Source organism: Labrus mixtus, chromosome 5, assembly GCF_963584025.1.
Source record: "Labrus mixtus chromosome 5, fLabMix1.1, whole genome shotgun sequence".
Classification (NCBI taxonomy): domain Eukaryota; kingdom Metazoa; phylum Chordata; class Actinopteri; order Labriformes; family Labridae; genus Labrus; species Labrus mixtus.
This window is the reverse complement of record NC_083616.1, coordinates 28,929,339-28,952,009: the sequence shown is the minus strand read 5'-3', so window position 1 is coordinate 28,952,009 and position 22,671 is coordinate 28,929,339. Positions and strand designations below refer to the sequence as shown.

The following is a 22,671-nucleotide window of genomic DNA, read 5'->3' as shown; positions in this document are numbered from 1 at the left end:
TTTCGACAGACAGGACAGTGGATAGGGTTGGAAATCGGGTAGAGCAAGAGTTGGGATTGACATGTAGGAGAGCAGCCAAAGGTCAGATTTGAACCGGGGCCGTCCTACAGTCCCTGTACATGGGGTGTGCAAACTATCAGTAGGGCAGTGGCGCCCTATGAAGAACCAATATTAAAAGTTCTTGAGGGGAAATTCTGTTTCAATGGTGAAAATCCATGTTTTCCATGTTTCTCTTTTAGACAGATGTGCTATAGTAACCAAAAAAAAAACACTTAACATTCAGAAGGCAAGCAATACTTTCACTCAGAGGTGAATACACGATCACCTACAGGAAGACAAACACATGTAAAGTTGTTTATGTTGGGGAGAGTATTTGTCTGGCAGCCATCTAATCAGTCTGACCTCTCCAGACTGATATAAGCCTTACTAATCCCACAAACCATTACTGTAAATACTGCACAGTTAGGGGTAGGGATTGGCACTAGCCTTTTTCTCTGCTAAGATTTTTTTTGCCAGTGCAGTGGGAAGAATGGTTCCTCTGGGTTTGATTTACTGGATGAAAATGTTCTTGCCAAATTAGTAAAGGTGGTATGATACATTGATGACTAGAAATGTTATTAGCCATATGGAATTTATTGTGAATGTGAACAGAAATACAAAGATAAACACTTTGAATTTTGTTACTGTTAAGCAATTTTTTCCCTATAGGTGCCTGGGAAAAAAAATAAAGGATACGTTTTATGAAATTAGCTAAAGGTAATGTAAACAGTTAATGGAGCTAATGTAAGGTATTAAACTGTGGAATGTTTAAAATACTTTAGTACATTAGTTTCTCAGTGAAGAAAAAATACTGTCAAGAAGTCTATAAAGCGCTTTTTTCAGCCAGTCTGTTTCATTCAGTTTCTTTGTTCTATCACGTTTTGTACTGTCTGAGGTCCAAACTGCACAATTTTGTCTTAAAAATCTTAGAAATATGGGTGTTTTTCATGGAGTAATATTATATATTATAGTAGTAATATATATATACTGAGGCTCGACCATTTGAGAACCTCTGATTTAGTTAAACCAATGAATAGAAAAGCAATAGATAAATGTGTGTCTCTCTGTACTTGTTCTGTTACTGCAGATCTTGGTGTTGACACCATCAACCATCTTATTGACCTTACAGAAGTTGGTTTAATTCATATTTGTCAGATCAATTTCAGTTTGTAAGTGTTAATGATAAGTCCTCTATGATGTAGTCAGTCACAGACCTCAAACACTCCATTCATTTTCATTGTTATGCAGATGATACTCAATTATACTTATCAATGAAGTCAACTGAAACAGCTTTTTAATCCAATAACATAAAGGACATTAAAGATCTGAATGACCTAAACTTTTTTGCTACTAGATAAATAGTACAATTTGTTGTTGTCGTTGTTAATCTGTTAATAATTATAGAAATACAAATACTATAAAAATGAAAAATGTTTCATTGTTCAAAAAAATACAAGTTCTAGACATCCCAATATTGGGTTGTCTCATTGCAGTACCAAAACACTGCCAATGTTAGGCCAGACATGTGATTTGCCTTGATTAGTTGCAAAAAGGATGTAACTTCCTTTAAGGTCATTAATGTCCATGAGTTCACAACTTGAAGAACTGAACAGAAACAAACCCAAGACTTATAGGTATAATTCGCATATTTCTAAAGAAATACTAAAAGCCTGTCTGGAACCGAGAGATGAGCCTGCTATCAGTACACTGAATCTCCTCTGTGAGCTCAGTCACTGTTTATAACTGCTTGCTTCAACAGTGGAAAATATTCCTCCCTGTTTGCCAGCCAACCAGGCAGACAGAGATAGACAGACAAGCACACTGGGAGACAGATAGCTCAGCCCGAGTGATTGTCCTTCCTAGGGAAGATAAACTGAGAAAAGTCTGGCTTGAGCTGCACAGAGACATGAACACACAGGTGCACACACACACACACACACACACACACACACACACACACACACACACAGTCGCTGACCACAATCGTACACATCAGTGCTAAATGCTTATGTCAAGTCTGGGTCAATTGAAGAAAGGCATTTTAAAAGCCAAGTGTTGTGTGTCCTTTGAGACGTACAGTAAACTAATTTCATAGAGACCATCCACAACATTCAAGTCTTAAAGATCAGCTGCTCTTCTTAATCGCTCCTTCCCCTCCCAATTTGGAAGCGAAGTGACAAATCATCAAGTCCGCCCATGGGCATACATTTCCGTTTTACACCAACAATTATTATCCAATGGGAAAATTAAGAGTAAATAAATATACTCTGTGCTGAAAGCTACTTCTTCCATGTGCCTTTTTACCCCCGGGTTAACCTTATGTACAGCTGGCGGGCAGCTGCTAGTTATCAGGAGTTGTGTGTTTCTGTTTCCATAGAAAGTTGAAAGAATCTGCTTTATCTCAAAGTACCTAACTCTAGCATTGCTACAGACGTCTTTGCTCTTGTTTTAATCATATATGAAATTAAAAAATCCTTTTTGTGATGACTTTGATTTGGATCATGATTGTTTATGGTTTACTGTTTATTGCAAGAAATCAATCGTACTTGCTTTGTACATTGCCCCCCATTGCTCCCCCCTCCCCCCTATCTCAATTCCCCTGCAGTGCTACTTACTGTATAGCTGTGCCTTTGAACGATTTACCTTTCACCTCTGCCCCTTATTAAGTTCTTTTTCTGAAGGCTCATTGTAAGGTCGCAGCACGCTAATCTACAGTAAGTGTTCATCAGTGTTTCCTAATTGGGCGTGGATTAGTCTGGCATCTCCTATGATGAGGAAAGAACCCCTTCTAAAGAAAAAATATTACTCAAAGAACTTATTGCCAACTTATAGGGACAGAGCCTGGTTTTAAAATCAAGACTCTGTGCTCTGTAACACAAGAAGGAAAACGTATCTGAGAGTCCACTCCACCTCCAGGTAATGTGTGTAACACACTTGGATAAATGGGAATGATTGGTTAGAAAAAAGGATCACTCTGCACTCACTGGCTAGATTAGCTGGTCATAATAAAAGTAACCACATCCATCCACATTAAGCCAGAACAGTCTCCTGCAGGGTTTATATCAAAGTCCAGTTATGCTTGTAAACCTGTTGTTGTGCTTCTTCAGCTTCAGTTGGGAGCAAATGAAACTGGATTCGCTGCACATGCTCATGAATCCCTGCAGGTAATACAATCTGTCACTCTCTCTTACACACACATTAACCCACTTAAAAAGACTATAATTAAGATTATAATGTGTCATACTATGAAAATACACTATGACATCTTCCGACTAATGTACTTAATCAGTCATCTGAATATTTGGGATGACAGGTGCATCAGGAATTAAAATAAACATTTGTGGATTTTTGTATCGTTGAATTATTGTGACATTTTGTAATTTTCCTTTGCTTTTGTTTTTAATCCACTTCCCCGTTGGGAATATTTCTTACAGCAAGCAAACACAAAGGGAGGCTCAATTTACAGAGACTCTGTTTACCACATTGTATGACCTTACTGCTTTTAGAAATGATTGACTATTTCCCTCTAGTGGCCGTTTACTGTCATTACCCATGAAAGGGCCATATTCATTTATATTGCTCATGCGTTTTAAATGCAGAAAGGTGTAGTTAGTGATTGATTTTGATGTCTTTATCCAGTGTTTCTGGAAAATTATTTTCTTTGGGGTGATGGGGGGACTTAAAGTAAGGACATAAAAACCTTAACTGTTACTGGTTAAATTCATTAAAAGCTCCTTCAGATGGCCAACATGGAAAATACCAGGGATCTGGAACTAGCTTATCTAAGTGTAACGTATCAGTTTTAAATGCAAGTAAGTATATTTCTACTTCCCCTGCTGAGACAGATTAAAAGTCCATCATCCTGGGGGGCTGCCATCAGATCATAATGGTTGAGAGAGAAAAAATCTGTACAGGTTACAAGACCAACTGTTATGAAGCGAACCATGGCTCGACCATGCCACCAAGAAAAAGCCAAAAATGTATTTGTTTGTCTTTCGAGAGCTCAGATTGATGAGGGACATGAGGTGTGAAAGAGCTACCTCTTGAGGCATCTTGAGGAAGCACACATCATGCACACGCTCGTGTCCCTGTTGACAGTCAGATTTGTTCTTTAACTGTAAACTATGGTTTCAAATCAAGTCCGTCTCGTTATGTGCACTTGAGGCAGATGTATATCCTATTTATTCAAAACGAAGAAGAAAGAAAAGAAAAGCAGTACATGTTGAACGAGAACATATTGGGGGTCTCTGGTTCTGCTGCTGGGAGTCAGATGCTAATTTGTAATTTAGTGTCCTCGAGGAAATGATGCATCTCACACATGCTGTGTGTGTCAGAGAGAGATGCACTCGCATGCATGTGTCCAGTTGATTGCTGACTGATCCGGGTCTCCTGGGGAGCCGAGGAGGGTCCTTAGGTAAAGATATACAAGCCTCCAGCGGCTGTTGGAGTTAGAAACCGCGATAACCTCTATACTGCATGTTAATAACAAACACTTGAGCGCATGCACGATCACATGGAGATCCTCCTCTCCTTGGGGAACAGAGACTGGATTGCAGGAGATTGATTCACCTGCTCCTGGCTAGATTGGAATATTTCTGGACCAGGTCAGTCTGCTAAACGTGTTTAAACGGTTTTTCATGTCTGCAATGCCAGAAAAGTAAGAAAACGCATTAAATATGACAGACCTCCCAAGGGGCTTGTTTCCGCAAACCAACCACTTGGGAGGGCTTCATTGTTGGTTTCTCAACATTGCAGTAGATTGGCAGTTGCTCTGTGGCCCTGATGCTTTGAGGCTTCTTTGTTTAAAATCAATAAAAGTGAAAAGATTTTCCACATTTTAGAGGCTAGAATTATTATGAGTTTGCAGTGAAAATAGTGGGCTGCATGTTGGTTTGAAAGTAGAGATGCACTGATCCACTTTTTTTTCAGGTCTGATATTAATACTGATTCTGATGTTTTTTTTAATCATAATTAATAGTTTTATTGTTGTTGTTGGTATCATGTGTAAAGCTACACAAAACTGTAGAAAACCTGACATTGCATTTCTTATTCAAAGAGCAAATAAATAGCTAAATAAAAATGCTAACAAATTAAAACTATTCCAAAGAAATGTGTCTGAATTTTGTGCCGGCTTCACATACAAACAGGAAGCAGCAACAACTGTAAGGTTTTCAAAATAAATCTTTAAAACTGAAGAGTTTTTATCATTTAGAAGGAGCTGTTCCATCTCGTCTGAATGTCTTGATGGAGACGATTTGTGAGCTCTTTTTGTGGGTTCAGTCTGAACGTCTTCAAAGGGAGACTGTGGAAATGAAAATGTTTAAAGTGCCCAGAGATTTTTTTTGTTAGGTGACGCGGATCGGTGCTGTCAGTCCGATATCCGATACCTAAATTACGTCAATATCGGACCTGATACAGATAAGATCGGATCTGTCCCAACTCTTTTTAAAAGACTGTAAAACTCAAAATAAAAGCTGATCCAAAAATCAATGCCAAGCTTCTTTTAGCCAGGCATGGCTGCACATTTGAAAAGTGTTTGTTTGCTTTCAAACTGTGGACACTCACCGGTTTTATCAGAAGTATACCCAATGACATTACCTGTCAAAGTAGGAAGACGACAGTGGCAAGTCTGTGTCGACATCGCAGTAGCATTCACAAGAAACAGAAAAAGTACAAGTATGCTCTTTATATGGATAGGAATGGTTTAAGCCTTTAAGGGAACAGTGGAGCTTCTACAGTATTTCAAATCAGTGTCCACATGATGATTAAAGAAGTCACCCAAAGAAGAGCTGAAACAAAATGTATGACTCATTTGATCAACAGCCTCGTTTGTTCCATTACCAGAATCTCCCAGCCAATGAAACGTTGGAGAGGTTCACACTGCTTTACTACCACAAGACAAGAATGTATTATATTTACTTCAAACACTTGTACTGAGATACCGAATTTTTCACGAGATGCAGAGATACCAAAGATGTCTTAAATCAACTAAAAACAAACCTCTCAACTTAACACTGTACATCACTTTTCTTGTATTTTAGCATGAATACCTAAACCATAAATTGTATCTGTCAAGCTTTGGCAAAAAAGTTCATGGAGAAATGCTGTTACACTCGTCATTTTTGAGGGATCTAACAGGAAAAATGCTGCCACCCATGCTGCCCCTCGGGGCATCCCTGTCCCTGCCAAAGCCGGACAAGATTTGTTCACTGCATACCGATTACATAACGTTTCATTTTGCGATTCAAACTTTTCCGCTGCGCTTCAGTTATCTTGGCAATCCGAGTGGCATATCTTTTGACTTTGAGGATGAGTCATCAAGCTCAGAAACAGACAGTGAATTTGAACTTTTAGTGGATTGATGTCCTGAACAAAGTGTGGTGTGCTCTGTGGTCCCAAATTAGAATAAATAATACGGCTTCAGGGGAAAAGAGAACAGGGGTCATTGTTGTCCAGATGATCAAGCGATAAGCTCGACTGCCTCAAGGACTTCTGAGGAGAACTCCATGCTGACAAAAACATTGTTCACCATTCCGTCGACGTTGTCCTCCAAGCAGACACTGTCCTGCTTCATGAGGCTGCTCTCCGATGTGGGACTGATGACGATGATGCGCGGCACACCCTGAGGCGACTTGGGATCAGCGGACGATATCCTCCCGACACTCAGCGAGTCGAAAGAGTTGCTCTTGTGGTGGCAGCTCCGCCTGTCGCCCATGCTGCATTTCTCCTCCCCGGCTTCTGACACGTCGTTGGTCAGACTCTGGCTGCGCCTCCTGGTAAGAACTAGCAGGGGGACAGTGGCGATGGAGAGAGAGTTGGAAACCAGTTCGTGCTCGCAGGTGCTCGACGGATCACAGATGGTAGATGGATGCTGGTAATGTGAAGGGGAAAAAAAATAGACGTACAAACACAATTTTACACAAGAACATGGATGCATGCACCACAGGCAAATAAAACCAACATGCAAACACCTTCAAGCACATTTAGTAAAAAAAAAAAACTTTAAAAAACATTGAGATGATTTCACAATTAAGCCTTTTTCCAACATGCACTCCTGAAAATATCTAGAAAATGTCAGGGTCTTCTGTGTGACTCTTTCACACATGTTCCTCACAGCGGGAGATTTGTGCTTTTAAAATGAGGGTGTGTCAGGAGGTAAGACATGACGTGAAAAGGATGCTGTGGAAGTCTATAATGCTTGTAACATATCAAAGATGGCGGACAAAGCAACAGAGTCAGGCACTATGATGATGTTTTTTTTATTCCTATATCGGTGCTACGTGTAACTGGACATATTCAGAGTAAAAACGAATGAGTGGAAATGAACACCGGCGAGCAGAAAAGAGTGTGAAGCAGCTTGAATACGTGCACAAAGATCACACCGGTCAGGCAGCAGATGCAGGATAAAAACATCATCAACCCCGCCCACTAGCTTCATACTGCGCCCTGTTCACACATCAGCTCACCCCGACTTTTTGGAGAATTTTATTCAGGGCTGGCAGAACAAACCTGCAGCACAAATCAAAAATCTGGGGTTTTGTGCCTGTGTGACCAGGCTACTCACCTTCTCGACTACTTTGGTGTTGGAGGTCTTTGCCGATCGTCTCCTGGAGGACCTGCCTCGAACAGACTGATTGTACGACGACATGCTTCTGAAGGAATCACACGACTTTCTTCCCAGAGATTCCATCTCTACATCCCTTAATGTCTGCAGGATAAAACACAACTAAAGGGTTTTTAAAATATATATTTTTGATTAAAAACTTGAATATGAAAAAGCTATCTTTGGTGTATGGCTCAGAAAGTTTCAAGAATTTGTTTTTTTCACACATTTGCAAACAATATCGGTTAATCTTTGAAAGTTTCCATGATGTTAAAAACTGTTCGATTGTTGGCCAATACTCAGGATCTTGATTTGCATAAAGTAAAGATTGGTGACATTACCATCGCAGGTGAGCAGTTTCGGGTTTTAAAGAGAGTCCTGGATGATATGGACTGTCTGCTGATGATGGAGTCCCTGTAAGAGGACTCACTGATGGAGGAGGAGGAGACGCACTCCTTTCGAGGAGCAGGGGACAGGAACGACAGGCAGGGAAACTTGTCTGCCAGCGTCATCCTGATGATGCACACAACAAGAGGAAAACATTGAGTCAGTTTATGTAAGAACGTTAAATAAAAAACTACCAAAAAAGACTTCAAATACATTCAAGTTGTTACTTTTTTAAATAATGTTTCTTAAGGCTGCATGGGTTGTGTAATAAAATCAATTCGTTCTATTCTTTTTCACTTATGTATGGGTTTTTTTATGCGAATGAAGTGCATTATGGGTAATGTGCAAGATATGTTGCATGTGGTTTTCGTTGGTATGTGTTTCTGTGTTTACATGTAGATTGAGATTTGCTTCTATTGTTTTTTTTTGTTTATGATTAATACTGTGAAGGCAGCTCAATGTGAGCAGCACTTAAGTTTAAGACAAGTTTCCCTAAGGAGGCAGTAAAGTGTATCGTCTTGTCTCGTATCGTTTTATCATATCATATTGTCTCGTCTCGTATCGTCTCGCATCGTATCGTCTTGTCTCGTCTCGTTTTATCATATCATATTGTCTCGTCTCGTATCGTCTCGCATCGTATCGTCTTGTCTCGTCTCGTTTTATCATATCATATTGTCTCGTCTCGTATCGTCTCGCATCGTATCGTCTTGTCTCGTATCGTCTTGTCTCGTATCCTTTCGGCCTCTCTTGTTCGATGTCAGTAACTGAAGCAGTAGCGCTTATCAGTGTCCGTTTCAAAATAAAAAATTACATTGTTTTTAAAGTGGTTATACCTCAAATATATATATACATATACTTACATATAAAGAACAATATAGGAAAGGACATATGTTGCATTTTTACTTTCAAATAATTTAAATATAAGAATAATATTTATTCATGAATTTACTTTATTTTATTGAAAAACAAATTGGAAAATTGTCAAAAAATCATGACAACATCATATTGAGATGTAGTGATGTTGAGTATCAGGATATGTATCTTTAGTTGAGTGAAACATCCCTTTTATACAAGAGTCATAAGGCAATGGAGTGAGAATACAGCAGCTCTGGTTGATGGTTTACCTGTACTTGTTGTGTATGATAGCGTAGATGAACGGGTTGTAGATAGCGGAGGCTTTTGCTATAATCGCAGGGACCGCTTTGGAGTACGGGGACAGGATGTTGGCATGCCTGCAAGAGTCAGAACAACAGAAACTCATCTTTAAGTCTTTACGTTAAGCATGACAGAACGACATGTCAAAACACAGCTCAAAGTTCTGTCATCTTTTTATCTTTCATCCAAAATGAAGGGTGGCACCGGGTAAGGGATTAGCTCAAATGTGCCAGCTGCAACAGATGGGTTGTTAAGTCTATCTGACTGTGTGAGCTCGGCTCTGTATGTGTGTGTGTGTGTGTGTGTGTGCGTGTGTGTGTGTGTGTGTGTGTGTGTGTGTGTGTGTGTGTGTGTGAGCGCGTTACCTTTGCCCCATGAATGAGCTGGCTAAAAGATGTGATTTCTGAGTTACATAACCACATTCATTCCCACTGTAAACCCCTGGAGAAACATGTGGTTGAGTGAATGTTGTGATAGGTCGGATAAGCAGAGGAGATATGAACAACTTCACCGTCTGTTGTATGTCACTCAGCCGGAGGCCCAGTACCTCCAACATACATTACATAATGACACAGTGAACGCCGTTTTGGAGAGACGCACATCAGAATTGAAGTCCCCTGAAACCATGGAAACGCTGTTATCATCAACGAATGTATTAAAATTATAGAACCCTTTTTAAAGAAAGAGGCTTTAGAAAGAATAATAATAATAATAATGCATTAGACTTTTAAAGCACTTCTCTAAATACTCAAAGACGCTTAACCCTAGAACAACGTGAAAATCACCCAACGTTGGTGATGGTGAGTAAAATATTTCCCACACTTGTCAGTAATGCAGTGAGAGACTTAGCCTTCACCGGACAAGGCTCACATGTCCCAGGAACAAGTGGTCCGAAAAACAAGTTCCCCGCTCCATGATTTACATTTTTTAGGAATCTTTAATTTACGATTCCCTAATTTTTCACTAATTTTAGAGACTTTTTAAAGGGTCCCCCAATGATACTTTTAAATCTGTGAATAATGAATACAATGCAGCAGAAAGCTTATTTATGTTTGAGCTAAATCATGGAGGTTTTGAATTACATTAACCCTTTTCACACATACGGAAAACTCCGGAAATTTGGCTACCCGGAGGTTTTTTAGGCTATGTGTGAACGCAAACAGCCGCATTTTTCACACAGACTTTACCCGGAGTTTCTCCTCCAGTCCTCTAGTATTTTTTCCGCAGAAAGTCCGAGTGAGTTGATGTCTGAACGCGGCAGCATATACTCCGGAGATTTCAACTCGAGCCAATAGAAAGAGAATGACGTTTATATACAGTGTGTCTGCACGCGACCTCTACGATCTCCGTGCACATAATTAAACGTCTGCATTGTGTTTTCTGTTCGTCAGTATGTTGTTCTCCTCTCTGTTGTGGATGTTGTCATTCCATTGGATTACACTGATATTGATACATTGATATAAAGGCAAATATTCTCATTTTAACGTCGTGTAGCAGACTCTGTTGCTTCGGCCGCTACTTCCGGGTTGTTTTTTTACGTCACGTCTTACCTCGAGAAATCCCCCGCCCCCCCTCCCCTCTGACAGGGAAAGTCCCCCGCTGTGAGGAGCATATGTGAACGGCTAGGTCGGAAGAATCTCCGGAGCGGTCCTCCTATAATTATCTAGATATTATCCGGAGTGCATATGTGAAAACGTCTATTGACTGTCATAGTGTCTACACATCAGCTCTTTGGAGGAGTTTTCACATGTAAATGTTACCGAGATACATGTTTAGTATTACACCACATTTTAAAGAAAATAAATCTCTAGAAGGACTGAAAAGTAATTCAGATGTTTAGCTCTTTCGAGGAACATCTGTCTCGCCATGTGGAGTTTGTAATCCTGCTAGCAACCTGTACTGTAACTCCCATGTTCTCTGTAAGAAAATTGTTAAAAGAAATGTACACAGAAGCAGCTTCAAAACTAAAGTTCTTCTGTGAAAAAAGCCTTACCCGGACCAGGAAATCATTGTCACACAGGCATACGGCGACCAGGAGAGGACATAAACCACGATGACGACGAAGGCAATCTTTGCCAACTTCCACTCGCTCTTGATAGACTTCTGCTGGATCAGAGTGGATTTCCTCACCTGAGTCCCCAGTCGCTCCACTTCCCTGTAGGTGGTGAAGAAGGGATCGGGTGGTGAAAGATAAATCAAGACCCCCAGAAAAAAAAGTTCCAGGTTATTTGTGTGATTGATAGTTTTCCAAAGATGCATATTCACACATGTCCCTCAAAGTGCGGATTTTATCTCTGGGACAGGAGGGGTGGTGGGTATAAGGATAAAAATGCAGAAAACCAGTGTGTAAGACCAGGGGCGGAAAACCCTCTGACTTTTTTTTTTGCATTATATCAATGCTACGTGCAGTCAGACCTAGTCAGGGGCGTGTCCAGACTTTGTTATGGGGTGGCCCACCTGGGGCACTGACTTATGCTGGGTTGGCATGACATTTGATGGCACACGCACACAAATGAATTAAATTTTTTTACCCTTTCTATACCAGCAAATGATCTGTACTCGTAAGAAACACAATTTGGTAATATATTAATCTTCTTAGCTTGATTCTTAAGGGATCCAAAATCAAAGATGTGCATCGTCACGATTTGGAGTACTTAGAAAATTACATGAAAACTCTTGTATGCTGTGTAACTTGCAAAAATAAATGTATTGGTAATTTAGTCTATTGCAGGTTGGACGGTGTGCACAAGTTTTGTCTTGTAGATTTTTATGGAAAAAGGGAAGTATTAATTTACAACTGAAAGTACTACCATTACCCTGATGAAAACAGACAGAATAATTGATCTGTACTTAAGTCCTGCCTCTGATTAAGCAAATAGCCAATCATAGATTTTGGGTGGCACCTTGGTTGGTGAATCAGATTTCAAGGGTGGCGTATGCCACCCCTGGCCAACCCTCTGGACACTGTATGGCAGGTACGCCCAAATTTTCCTGAATATTACCTGCTGTGTTCACACATCGGTTCACCCCAACTTCTTTACTAGAGTGCTGGCAAAAAGTCTGGATAAAGTCAGGGTGAAAACTTTAGCTGTTTGACTTCAAACATGAACCCTGAAATTTCAGGAACTTTAGTGAATATGCAAATGGATTTAAAAAATGTCAGCTTTTTGTTTTTGGTTTAACTTAATTTACCCCAAACTCTTTGGTTTTCTCTTGTCTTGCAAGTTTCAGTTATTAAAATCACAAGATACTTTTCCAAAGATTTCTGCCTCCAACGCCGTTCTTTAAACAATCATCTTTCACCACTAAAGCCGAACAGCCACACTTCAATGTAGAGTTACTATCTGTAATGTTGGTTATTCTTAATTTTTAGACTGTGATCAAAACTCTTTCATGTAAAAGAAATGTTCATATACTCTTTGACCGAAGAGCGAAGTACCTGCTTGTTCTGCGTATTGCCAGAAACATGAAAAGATAGCAGTAAAAGATGACTCCTAGTGGGATGAAGAAAACAAAGCAGCACAGCATCATGGTGTAGCTCCTATTGGCCAAGGTGTACGTGACATAATCCCATGTACATGATGTCATCAGGCCCTCTGGGATGTAGGAGCCTGAAAGGCAAAGGAAGATCAAAAACATGGAAAAGGGAATGAGACATCCAGGAAACATCAATGCTTGTGTATTCTGTTTGACATGTTGCTTTGATGTTGTGTCCGGTAAGGTGTACAGTGAGGTCACAGGTGAACTCTGATGAATGGAGGTAAGTTACTTTATACTAAACATTAGTTTTTCAACAGCCAGGAGTCAAAGTAGGTCATTTACCTGGTTTTGTTTTCTTCGTACAGAACTAATACGCATCAATTATGGCAAGTGAAAATCAAAAGCATGGCAGGTATCCTATGAAGCAGGATTTCTATTTATCGAGTTAAGTTCGGTGTTAACTCTGGGTTTTAAGTACTACAAGGCTGGTTCACCTCCTACCAGGATAGATCACCATGGAAACTTGTGTTGAACACCTTAAAGAACCTTCTCCACACGAGTTATGTTCTGGATAACACATTTTGTAAAAACTAAGCACTTTCTGACAAATGAGGTGTCTTGATTGAGGTGCTCTGTGAGCTGATCATAAACGTTGAGAAAGAAGAAAAACTGGCAAACACTTTGTTCTTCCCCGTCTGATTTCTCTTATATGATATATGATTAAAATAGATTTATCGTGCTCCACTGATGTCATCCTATAACAGAGACTGATGAAAGCACTGTAGCCTAAAACTTGTTGTACTTATATGACATGATGATGATTAGCATACTGAGATCTTTAAAAACTCATAGCTAAAACTTTCAATATGCAATAAGGAGTCATCTAAGCAATGAATTAATTTATGGGTAAAAAAAGGAGTTGTCAGATTTGTGTCATGCATCAATGCAGCAATGATGTGAAAGTACTTTTATTAGCCTTAATTTGCACATTCACACTCAGCTAATGTCTTTTTCCTGTCGGTTTTTTCCTCCTGCATTTGTCAGCTGCAGACATCATATTTTTCTAATAGCCTAATATAGTTTGCTCTGAGTTTGTAAAATATGGGAAAATTTGTTCATGCTGATTGTGATTGGTCGAAGGCTGCTAACACTGCACTGTATATAAACAGGCTGAGAGAAACCCTTGGCTGGCTCATCAAATTGAAAACCTTTGAAGGTTTAGCATGAACTCCTTTTTAAGGGTTGGTGAAGCCAGATAACCAAAAGATACCCTGGGTATGCTGAACCATGGTACAGATCCCTGGTGAAAAGAAACTTACTCCAGCCGACTAAAGGCGCCAGACTCCAAGCCAAAGAGTACAGCCAGACCAGGATGATGGCCAGCAGGGTTCTACGTTTGGAGCTCGAGTGTATGGCCCGCAGAGGCTTGGTTATGACCAGGTAGCGATCGATGGAGATGGCCAGCAGGTTTATCATGGAGGCAATGCCAAACAAGGCCCCGCAGAATGCATACATCTTACAGCCTACAGGAAAGAAACGCACACAAACCTTTAAAATAACTCTACAGCTGCAGAATCATCTACAATAAATATCCCTTTGCTTAAATGCATCATACATTAAAAACCAACAAAAAGAGAATTACCCAGCTCTCCAAAAGCCCATTCTTTGTAGAGACAGTTGATGAAGAAGATGGGTGACTGTGTGAACGCCATGAGGAAATCGCTGACCGCCAGGTTCATGATGAAGTAGTTCGGCACATTACGGAGCTTCTTGTTGCTATTCACACAAACAGGAGAGAAAATATAAGTTTTATGGTCAGCGTGATCATGGAACACTTGTGTGTGGTTAGTTGTTGTCAGGTGAATTGTACATTAAGGCCAGGTGTACATGAAAACGATGCGCTGTAAACAGTTAACAGAATCCTTTTTTGTATTCCAGATATATATATCCAGGAATGTTCTACGGTCAGACCCCGTTCTGTTGAGAACCACAGGCTGTAGTGAACCATAATGACACAACATGCACACTTCTTTCTACAGAGGTATACACGTACAAAAATAGCCACCACACAAACTTTTGTGTGGATGGACAATGTGGTGGAGTTGCTACTGTACTTCAGGTGACAAAGCCAGGAAATTTCTAGAAAATTATAGAGGAGAAGAGTCTAGTCAGCGTCTTAGGACCCTGTTGTGAAGGTTGGATCAGACGCCTTTCATTGGCAAAGCGTAGTGGGGGGGAGGGAGTGTAGACCTGGATGAGAGAGTTAAAGTAAGGAGGAGACGTTTTTGTCGCTCCTTTGTTTTCAGAGGAACTGCATATTGCCAGTTTACACAATGATGGAGAAGGTTTTCAAAATGTTGCACTCTAGAGCCGGTTTTAAAAATGTTGGGTTTTCAGGCTACAAAAACGCTGTTGTCATGTGAATGAACAGCCAAAACAAAACAAAAGTTTAGTCTTCAGCTGAAATAGTTGTTGTGTAAACAGGGCCTAAGTTTAAATAATTAAGGGATAGGTGAGGAATATGTTGGTAATGTGACATTTGGATAAACATTTCAAATACGGGTGAAATTATCCAATAGATAATATTATATTTGTAGTCACTTCTTGCTCAGGATGGGAAGTTTGAGCAATGTACAGTAAAGCCTGTGAGAAAATGAAATGGACAAAAAAAAAACAGCTCTTTCCTCCCAACAAGTCGACAAATGTGCCAATGCCAATAATCCTGAGGATTAAATGCAGGATAAAGAAACTGGATTGAAGCTCACGTCAAAGAAGTTGAATCATCGAAGCAGTAATGAAAACAGTGGCATGTTAAATGAAGAAGATTTTTTGATCCAATAGATGTCGCCCCTGAGTACCAGCACTCGTTGATTTTTGCATTGATTACCTTTCTATTTGTAAGGGTGTATGAAACACCTGGTAATATTTGTACATGCATTAGTTTTATAATTCAACAAATACCTGTTCTGATAATCGTGATTTTTTATAAAGGAGAAGAAAAATGGTCAAATGACTTCAGTTACACCTGTTTCTCTATTTGAATGCATAACTCAATATATAAAGTGCTATTCAAATTTGAGCATTAATCAGATATAAGCTCTCAGCTGAACTGGTCAACTCTGAGTGAACCTGTTTTCAAAGCAGCGTGAGTGAGAGGTGAGTTGACCCGCACCGTCTGCCCTCCACGGCTCTTCATTGATTGAACCCTGTTTCTGTGTGTCCTGAATCCCTGGTTGAAAGCAAAACAATCAGGGTTTCTAATGCCTGCGAAGACATAAAGAACGTGTTTGTGTGTTGTGACATCACTGCTGGTGTGTGTGTTTGTGTGACTGAATGTGTGGAGGCGTCTGCACGTTGCTGCAACATTTACTTTGTTCCCCAGAAAAATCATCATATCGGGTGTAATCTGCCTTCAAACATCATTATATCACTCTCCACCTGTGTGTGTGTGTGTGTGTGTGTGTATGTGTGTGTGTGTGTGTGTGTGTGTGTGTGTGTGTGTGTGTGTGTGTGTGTGTGTGAGTGAGTGTGTGTGTGTGAGTGTGTGTGTGTGTGTGTGTATGTGTGTGTGAATACATTTTCTTGGAACTCATAACATCATGCGCATGTCTGATTCAGTAAACACACATTATAAGCACAACACAATGGCGAGCCCATCTAATCTCTCGAGGATGATGGACAGATGGAAAATAAAAGCTCCTGATTGAATTCCCAGAATGCACGCACGCACACACACACACACACACACACACACACATACGCATCTGTCTCTGACCTACTTTCTGTGAAACAGTTACAACAGTTAAGGAGGTCAGTGATGGCACAAATTACAGAACACACACACACACACACACACACACACACACACACACACACACACACACACACCTACCTGTGTCTTACATTCTCAAAGTGTGTTAGTGTGTTATAGAAAAGTAATCTGTAAATGTGCAGAGATGTTCATTGTGAGGCTACCTGTTGCGTGTCACTCTGAATGGACTGTTGATTTGTTATGTGGAAGCAGCTATCCACCCCAGACACAACTCGTTGTTTTATCATAAAGAAGCCCTTAAGTCAAGACAGGAAATTGGAAAACTTGATAAAAGATATTTAAAAAATATTCTTAGAATCAAAATTTTTAAAGTGTGATTTTAAGGTGTTTTCTGTCCTTTTTTAATGTAGGTACATTTTTTGTTCTTTTCAGATCCTGCGTTTTGCCTCTTACCTGTAAAAAACAGGTTGGACAAAAACAAATTAACAAGTGAAGATTTGAGTTTTCCATCATCCATTTTCCATTTCCATTTTTCTAAGTTAACATTTTTGGTTGTAAAAAAAGTATGAGTATAAAAAAAAAGATGTGTCTGTTTGTTTGTTTCCCTTTTCCAACTTTGAAAACATGTAACATCTTATTCTCAGGATAACGTGTGTGTTGTTTTAAAATGATCTCAGTTAATTCATCATGACATCCAGGTTTACCCTATACTTTATGCTTAACTGAATATTTAATTAATCCATACACTTTTAACACTGGGTACATAATATGAAAAGAATATAGTTTATAGCTGCTTTTTTGTCAATCGTCTAGAGACAATATTCCTTATGAATTGTAAAAAAATAAAATAAAAATGTATTTAATGTTTGACAATGAGGTGCATATTGTTTATTGTCTGTAAAGACAACTTTAATGCTAATGTGCATTTGCGTGTTTCACCTTAGTAATGAAATATGTTGTATGTTTATGAGCTCTTTTATGTTGTGTTTTAATGTAATGCTTTGTGTACGCCGTCAGCCTTTCAGGGACTCAAGTATGTGAAATAAGACGATCATTGAGACACTCAGACGACTGTAACGTTAAGTTAATGTCATATCTAAAATATTGCACTTTGATTAAAGGCTTTATATGTGATTTTTTGATCCAGCAGATGTCGCCCTTGAGCGCCAGAATGAAACCAAAACAACTTGCGGTGCATTGTTGTGTTAGCATGCTAATGCTAGCGATCTTTATTATGCTCGTATCTTCACACTGCATGTAAATTTACCTGAAATGAGCGTGATCTAGAAACACAGTTAAGCAGTGAGTACAGTATGTTATTCTTCTTTTCTCTAGTCCCTCAATTAAACAACTTTTATACTCGAGGGGAGGAGTCAGCCGGCCGTCCCGGCGATGTAAACAAAGTGAAGATAGGACTCTGAAAACTCTGAAAACATCACAGACAGTGGGACTCGGGTGTTACACCCATTGTAGACAGTCATGATTCACAGAGTTATTTTCAGAGGAGATACTTGATTTATATTATATTTATGTTTTTAAATGACATATAAAGACTTTGATAAATTACATATCTTTGACTCATCAGATCAGTTTGGAGTTGATATAAGACTCTCCTCTCTTTTAGTTTATATCTGTTGTGTAAAGCACAATATAAGCCAAGCTAGTTGTTAATATATGTTTACATGAGGAAGCAGTTATGTTGGACTGGTGAATGGTAAATGGACTTGAGCTTGTAGCGCTTTTCTAGTCTTCTGACAACTTAAAGCACTTTTACACCGCAGGTCACACCTACACATTCACACACTGATGGCAGAGGCTGCTGTGTAAAGTGTCCATCAGAAGCTAATCCATTCATACACATTCACACGCTGATGAAGCACCGGGAGCAACTTGGGGTTAAATGTCTTTCCCAGGACATATCGGACATGTTGCTGCAGGAGCTGGGGATCGAACCCCTAACCTTCTGTTTGGGAGATGACTGACTCTATGTTGTGCTCACCATGCATGGCTTGGTAGCTCGTCCAGTGTTTCTATATCATTCATTTACTAGTGGTGAGCAGTGCAAAGGGGTCAGGATTGTTGTTGACTTTAACCTGCAGAGAAAATGGCGGGCCATAGTGCAAAAAAAAGCAAAGTCTAGCTTTACATGTTGTTTACCTGTTACACTCTCACTGGAGATGGGTGAGCCATAGCAGAGTGATCATTATGTTCCACATGCTCTCAACACTTTAGTCTAAAAAAACAACAACTCTAACATTCCCCACCACAAAACCAATCTCATCTTGAAAGATACATGATGGTAAAGCTCTTCTGCCAGTAAAATTAATTAGCCCGGGAACAGACTGGTTAGCTTTGATAGCTTTGTGTTTGCCAACAACCTCTCGCCTCTCAAGCTCGGTCTCCTCGCACAAATATGTTTGTTTTTTTCTGGTTCCAGAAAAATCAACATGGCGGCGGTAGGTATGCCAAACTCAAGATCAAAATCATCAACAGATTTTTTTTTTTCCTCACTTGCCTCAAAGGACTTCCATGTGTTTACGCTGATAAGCATTTGATTTTTGATCCAGTTGGTTATTGCTTTACTGATTACTTCAGAGGATTTTGTGACGTCTTGGAAGCTTGTAATGAATGTTGCTTAACTGTTTGTTCTGGAAACTCAAGCCACAGGAATTCACAACCACTGACATCCTCATGAACTGTCCCTCATATGCTAACTGCTCTCTGCTCCATCAAAAGGTCTGATTCACAGAACTATATTATATTGTGTGTAAACATGCCAATAATGTTCTACTCGATGCAATTTGCTCTTGTTTTGTTTCTGACTGTGGACATGAACTGTCTGAACCTCTGGGCTCTCACTGGGACAGGACTCCTTACTGTCCACATAGATAATGAGGGAGGGGACACCTTTATTCCAGACAAAAGTGAAGTCCAGACTCGACCAATTAAATAGATATTTATCATTCCTTTTGACTTATATTAAGATTAAGATTAACTTTATTGTCCCAGTGGGAAATTTGTCTTGGACTTCACAGAGCTCTGATGCAGTAACAAAAAATAACAAAAAACATTCATTTGTCAGTAAAACATGTCAGTTAAATAATCTATAAAATGCCATACAAGTGAATTACTAAAACCATAAATATGTAATAGTTATGAAAAGTGATAACAGTGCAGGTACATCTACACATCTTCACACACACACTCACACCACCTCATACATGCACACGTATACACACACATTACAGTTTAGGTACTGTTGAGGGCTTTGATGGACAAGGGAACAAAGGTATTTCTGAAACGGTTGTTCCTCCCTCGGGGTGTCCTGTATCGTCGGCCTGAGGGGAGGAGCTGGTACTCAGGGTGAAGAACATGAGATGGCTCTGAGATTATTTTTTGTGCCTGTCTGATTATGGTTTGTTGAAAGATGTCTTGGAGGCTGGGGTGTTGATGAACTCCCATGATTTTCATGGCTGTCTTTGTGAGTCTGTTGATTTGGGCCTTTGACTGAACGGTCAAATTTCCAAACCACAGGTCTATGCACAGGTCTATGAGGTACAAAAGCAGAGCAATCCCTAAGTAGGTTCGACCTTTAGAGCTTTAAATGGTTAAAAAACAAAACTTCACCATATGGAACCAGGTTTACCAATTTCCAGGCACAAAAAGGCACCTAGGTAAGCACATAATTCTCTTGATAGGGTCTTAGTAATGAACTGACAACTTTTGCTGTAAATTGACAATTGTTAAGCCCCACCATAAGGCGACCCTTAGGGACTAACAACAACCCACAGTTTGAGGGGATTTTAATGAGACACAAAATAACTAAATCAACAAAGACACAATCTCTGACTGAGCGACATCACGCACGCAGCAGTCTAAACGCCAAAAGCCTGTCTCCTCTTGAACGCAGCGCTGGGCTTTTAAACACTGAGGCCAGGTGCGCCCGACAGATCTGAAGACAACACAAAGGGAAGAAGAGACAAACAACAGGGAAACATACAGCTGTAACAACCATACACTAGTAATGGGTCATTTTACGTTTTGCTCCTAACATGCTGAAAAGGTTCTTTATTTGAAATGAAGCTTAATATTTTTTTTGACATCGTTACTCAGGGCAACAGGACAGATTTGCTGACGTCATTTTTAGTGCTGTGCATCTTCACTGGTCTCATAATTCAATTACGATGATCCGGTCAACAATTCGATATTACGATGCATCACGATGGGGTTGCATCCTCAATTTTCTATATTAGGCTACATCACATGGCTACTTTTTCAACAATGAAGACAAACACATATAGAAAGTTCTTTAGAAGTCAATGCCCAAAAAACACTTCCAGCTGTTGCCGAAAAATCTACAATGTCAGTACGCAATAATCGATTATCTTCTGTCAGTGCACCGATGAAGAATCGTCCACGTCTGCATCACAATGCATCGTAGGAACATTTAATTTCAACACCCTTTATCATCTTCAGGAGACTGAGTGAGATGCAGTTCATCATCGGCTTTATGGAAAACATTTGGAGAGTTAAAATATCAAAATAAACCCTGACGATAATTCTGCGAGTAACAATGTTTGAAGTTTGAGTTTAACTTTGGCCACCTCAATCAGAAATATGAAGACTTTTCTACTAAAAACCAAAACCACAAAAGAATGTCCCACCTGCACACCTGTATGATGATTACAGTATTTTAATGTGTTTTTATATTATTTACACACACCTTGGTCTTTCTGTCAGTCTTTCCATTTGACTTTGATTGGACACCACAGGTCGATCTCTTTAGGCTCTGATTAAAAGATGTATCAGGATTCAAAATACATTTTTTGAGGGGAAATCTTGGCTTTTGAATACTTGGATAAAATCTAGTGAAAAGGACCAACACAATAACAAACCCACCTGTAGAAGGCGAACATAACCAGCGCATTGCCAGTGATGCCCAGCACCCCGATGATGAAGACGAACAGGGCGACGATGTAGTGAACATGGTCCGGCACTTCCACCTTGGTGAAGAAGCTGCTCTGGGTGTGTGCTGTCTCGTGCTCCATGCTCTCAGTGGACCACATGGTTCGAGTGCCTCATCCGGACTGACAACCTGGCAGGACGCAGTGGGTGTACCTGTTTGTAATCCACTCTGTTTTGCAAGTGTTGGGCTTTCATCGTAATTTCATTCGCACCACAGATGCACAGGAGATGTGTAGGATCTTCTTTGGAAAGTGCAACATGAAATTAATTCATATTAAAAAAAAAAAAGAAAAAAGAGCAGAACATCAGAAATCATCCATACACTTCTATGTCCCAGATGTTGGAGGACTTCTCGTCTCTCAATCTTCTCTTGTGGAAGATTTGACACATCAAAATGAACACATTTTGAATCCTTGTGTTACTTCTTCAGAGAAAGCGAGAAGAATCAAAAAAGATGATCAGTACAAAATAAATAAATCTTTAAAAAAATAGAAATAAGAGTCCCTTTTACTTCTCCGTCCAGTGGTGTTACATTCCAGATGTAGTCCACAGCTGTTCACACATTTTGTTCACATGAGAAAGAACTTCTATATATCCCCTAAAGTACTTTAGGAGCAACATTCATTCAACAAGTTCCACCTGTAGCCTCCAAGTCTTTACTCCGGGTATTCAGTTGTCCGGGAAAATTAAATCCCACAGTTGGTGAATATTTTCACTCTCCGATTCCGTCCACTCAGCGTAAGCCTGCAGCCTCTTCAGCCGTCACACCAGCTGTGCACCAAGCTCTGATTCAGTGGCCTGTCTCTGATAATCTTGCCAACTACTGACTCCTGACATCATCTCATTGCTCTCTCTCTCTCTCTCTCTCTATGTCTCCCTCAACCCTGCCCCCCTTACCATATTCCCTCCCTCTCCCTTAATACACTCTGCCTTCCTCGCCCCACTCTCTCTCTCTCTCTGCGCTTGATGTAATATCGCCCAGCCCTGAGCTCTAACCCTTAAACTACGGGATTCTTACATAACAGACTTGATGTTCACTAACACCAGCAGTATTAACAGCCATTTCAGCTCAAACGTGCATCGGGCTCAGTAAGCCGGACATGCACATAATGATGACTATGTCTGCGAAAAGCTCTTGCATGTTTGCGAGCGCTGATGCATGTTGCACACAAGGACGACACGCACGGATTCATTAAGATCATTCATGGTGAAAGGAAGTAATTGGTCTTACCACTCCCAACTTACACAGCCGATTTATCAGAGCTCACAC

The 22,671-nt window shown here is 40.0% G+C and overlaps 1 protein-coding gene across 1 annotated transcript; it reads right to left on the bottom strand.

The window, feature by feature from the left end:
* Positions 1-5,998: 5,998 nt before the first annotated feature.
* opn4xb (opsin 4xb) lies at positions 5,999-21,641 on the bottom strand. Its single transcript, XM_061038874.1, has 9 exons — positions 21,336-21,641; positions 14,307-14,440; positions 13,984-14,187; positions 12,624-12,795; positions 11,178-11,339; positions 9,154-9,261; positions 7,984-8,155; positions 7,604-7,747; positions 5,999-6,910 (listed from the first exon to the last, which is right to left on the bottom strand). The coding sequence occupies exons 1-9, from the start codon at positions 21,500-21,502 to the stop codon at positions 6,500-6,502; spliced, it is 1,674 nt and encodes a 557-aa protein (XP_060894857.1). The 5' UTR covers positions 21,503-21,641; the 3' UTR covers positions 5,999-6,499.
* Positions 21,642-22,671: the final 1,030 nt, after the last annotated feature.

Excerpts from the sequence above, each read along its gene's own strand:
- opn4xb (XM_061038874.1), bottom strand. The coding sequence starts at position 21,502 with ATGTGGTCCACTGAGAGCATGGAGCACGAGACAGCACACACCCAGAGC. Across the intron at positions 14,441-21,335 it reads GTTATGTTCGCCTTCTACAG|CAACAAGAAGCTCCGTAATG; the intron begins GTGGGTTTGTTA and ends TTGTGTGAATAG. Across the intron at positions 9,262-11,177 it reads ACAATGATTTCCTGGTCCGG|GCATGCCAACATCCTGTCCC; the intron begins GTAAGGCTTTTT and ends TGACTCTTGCAG.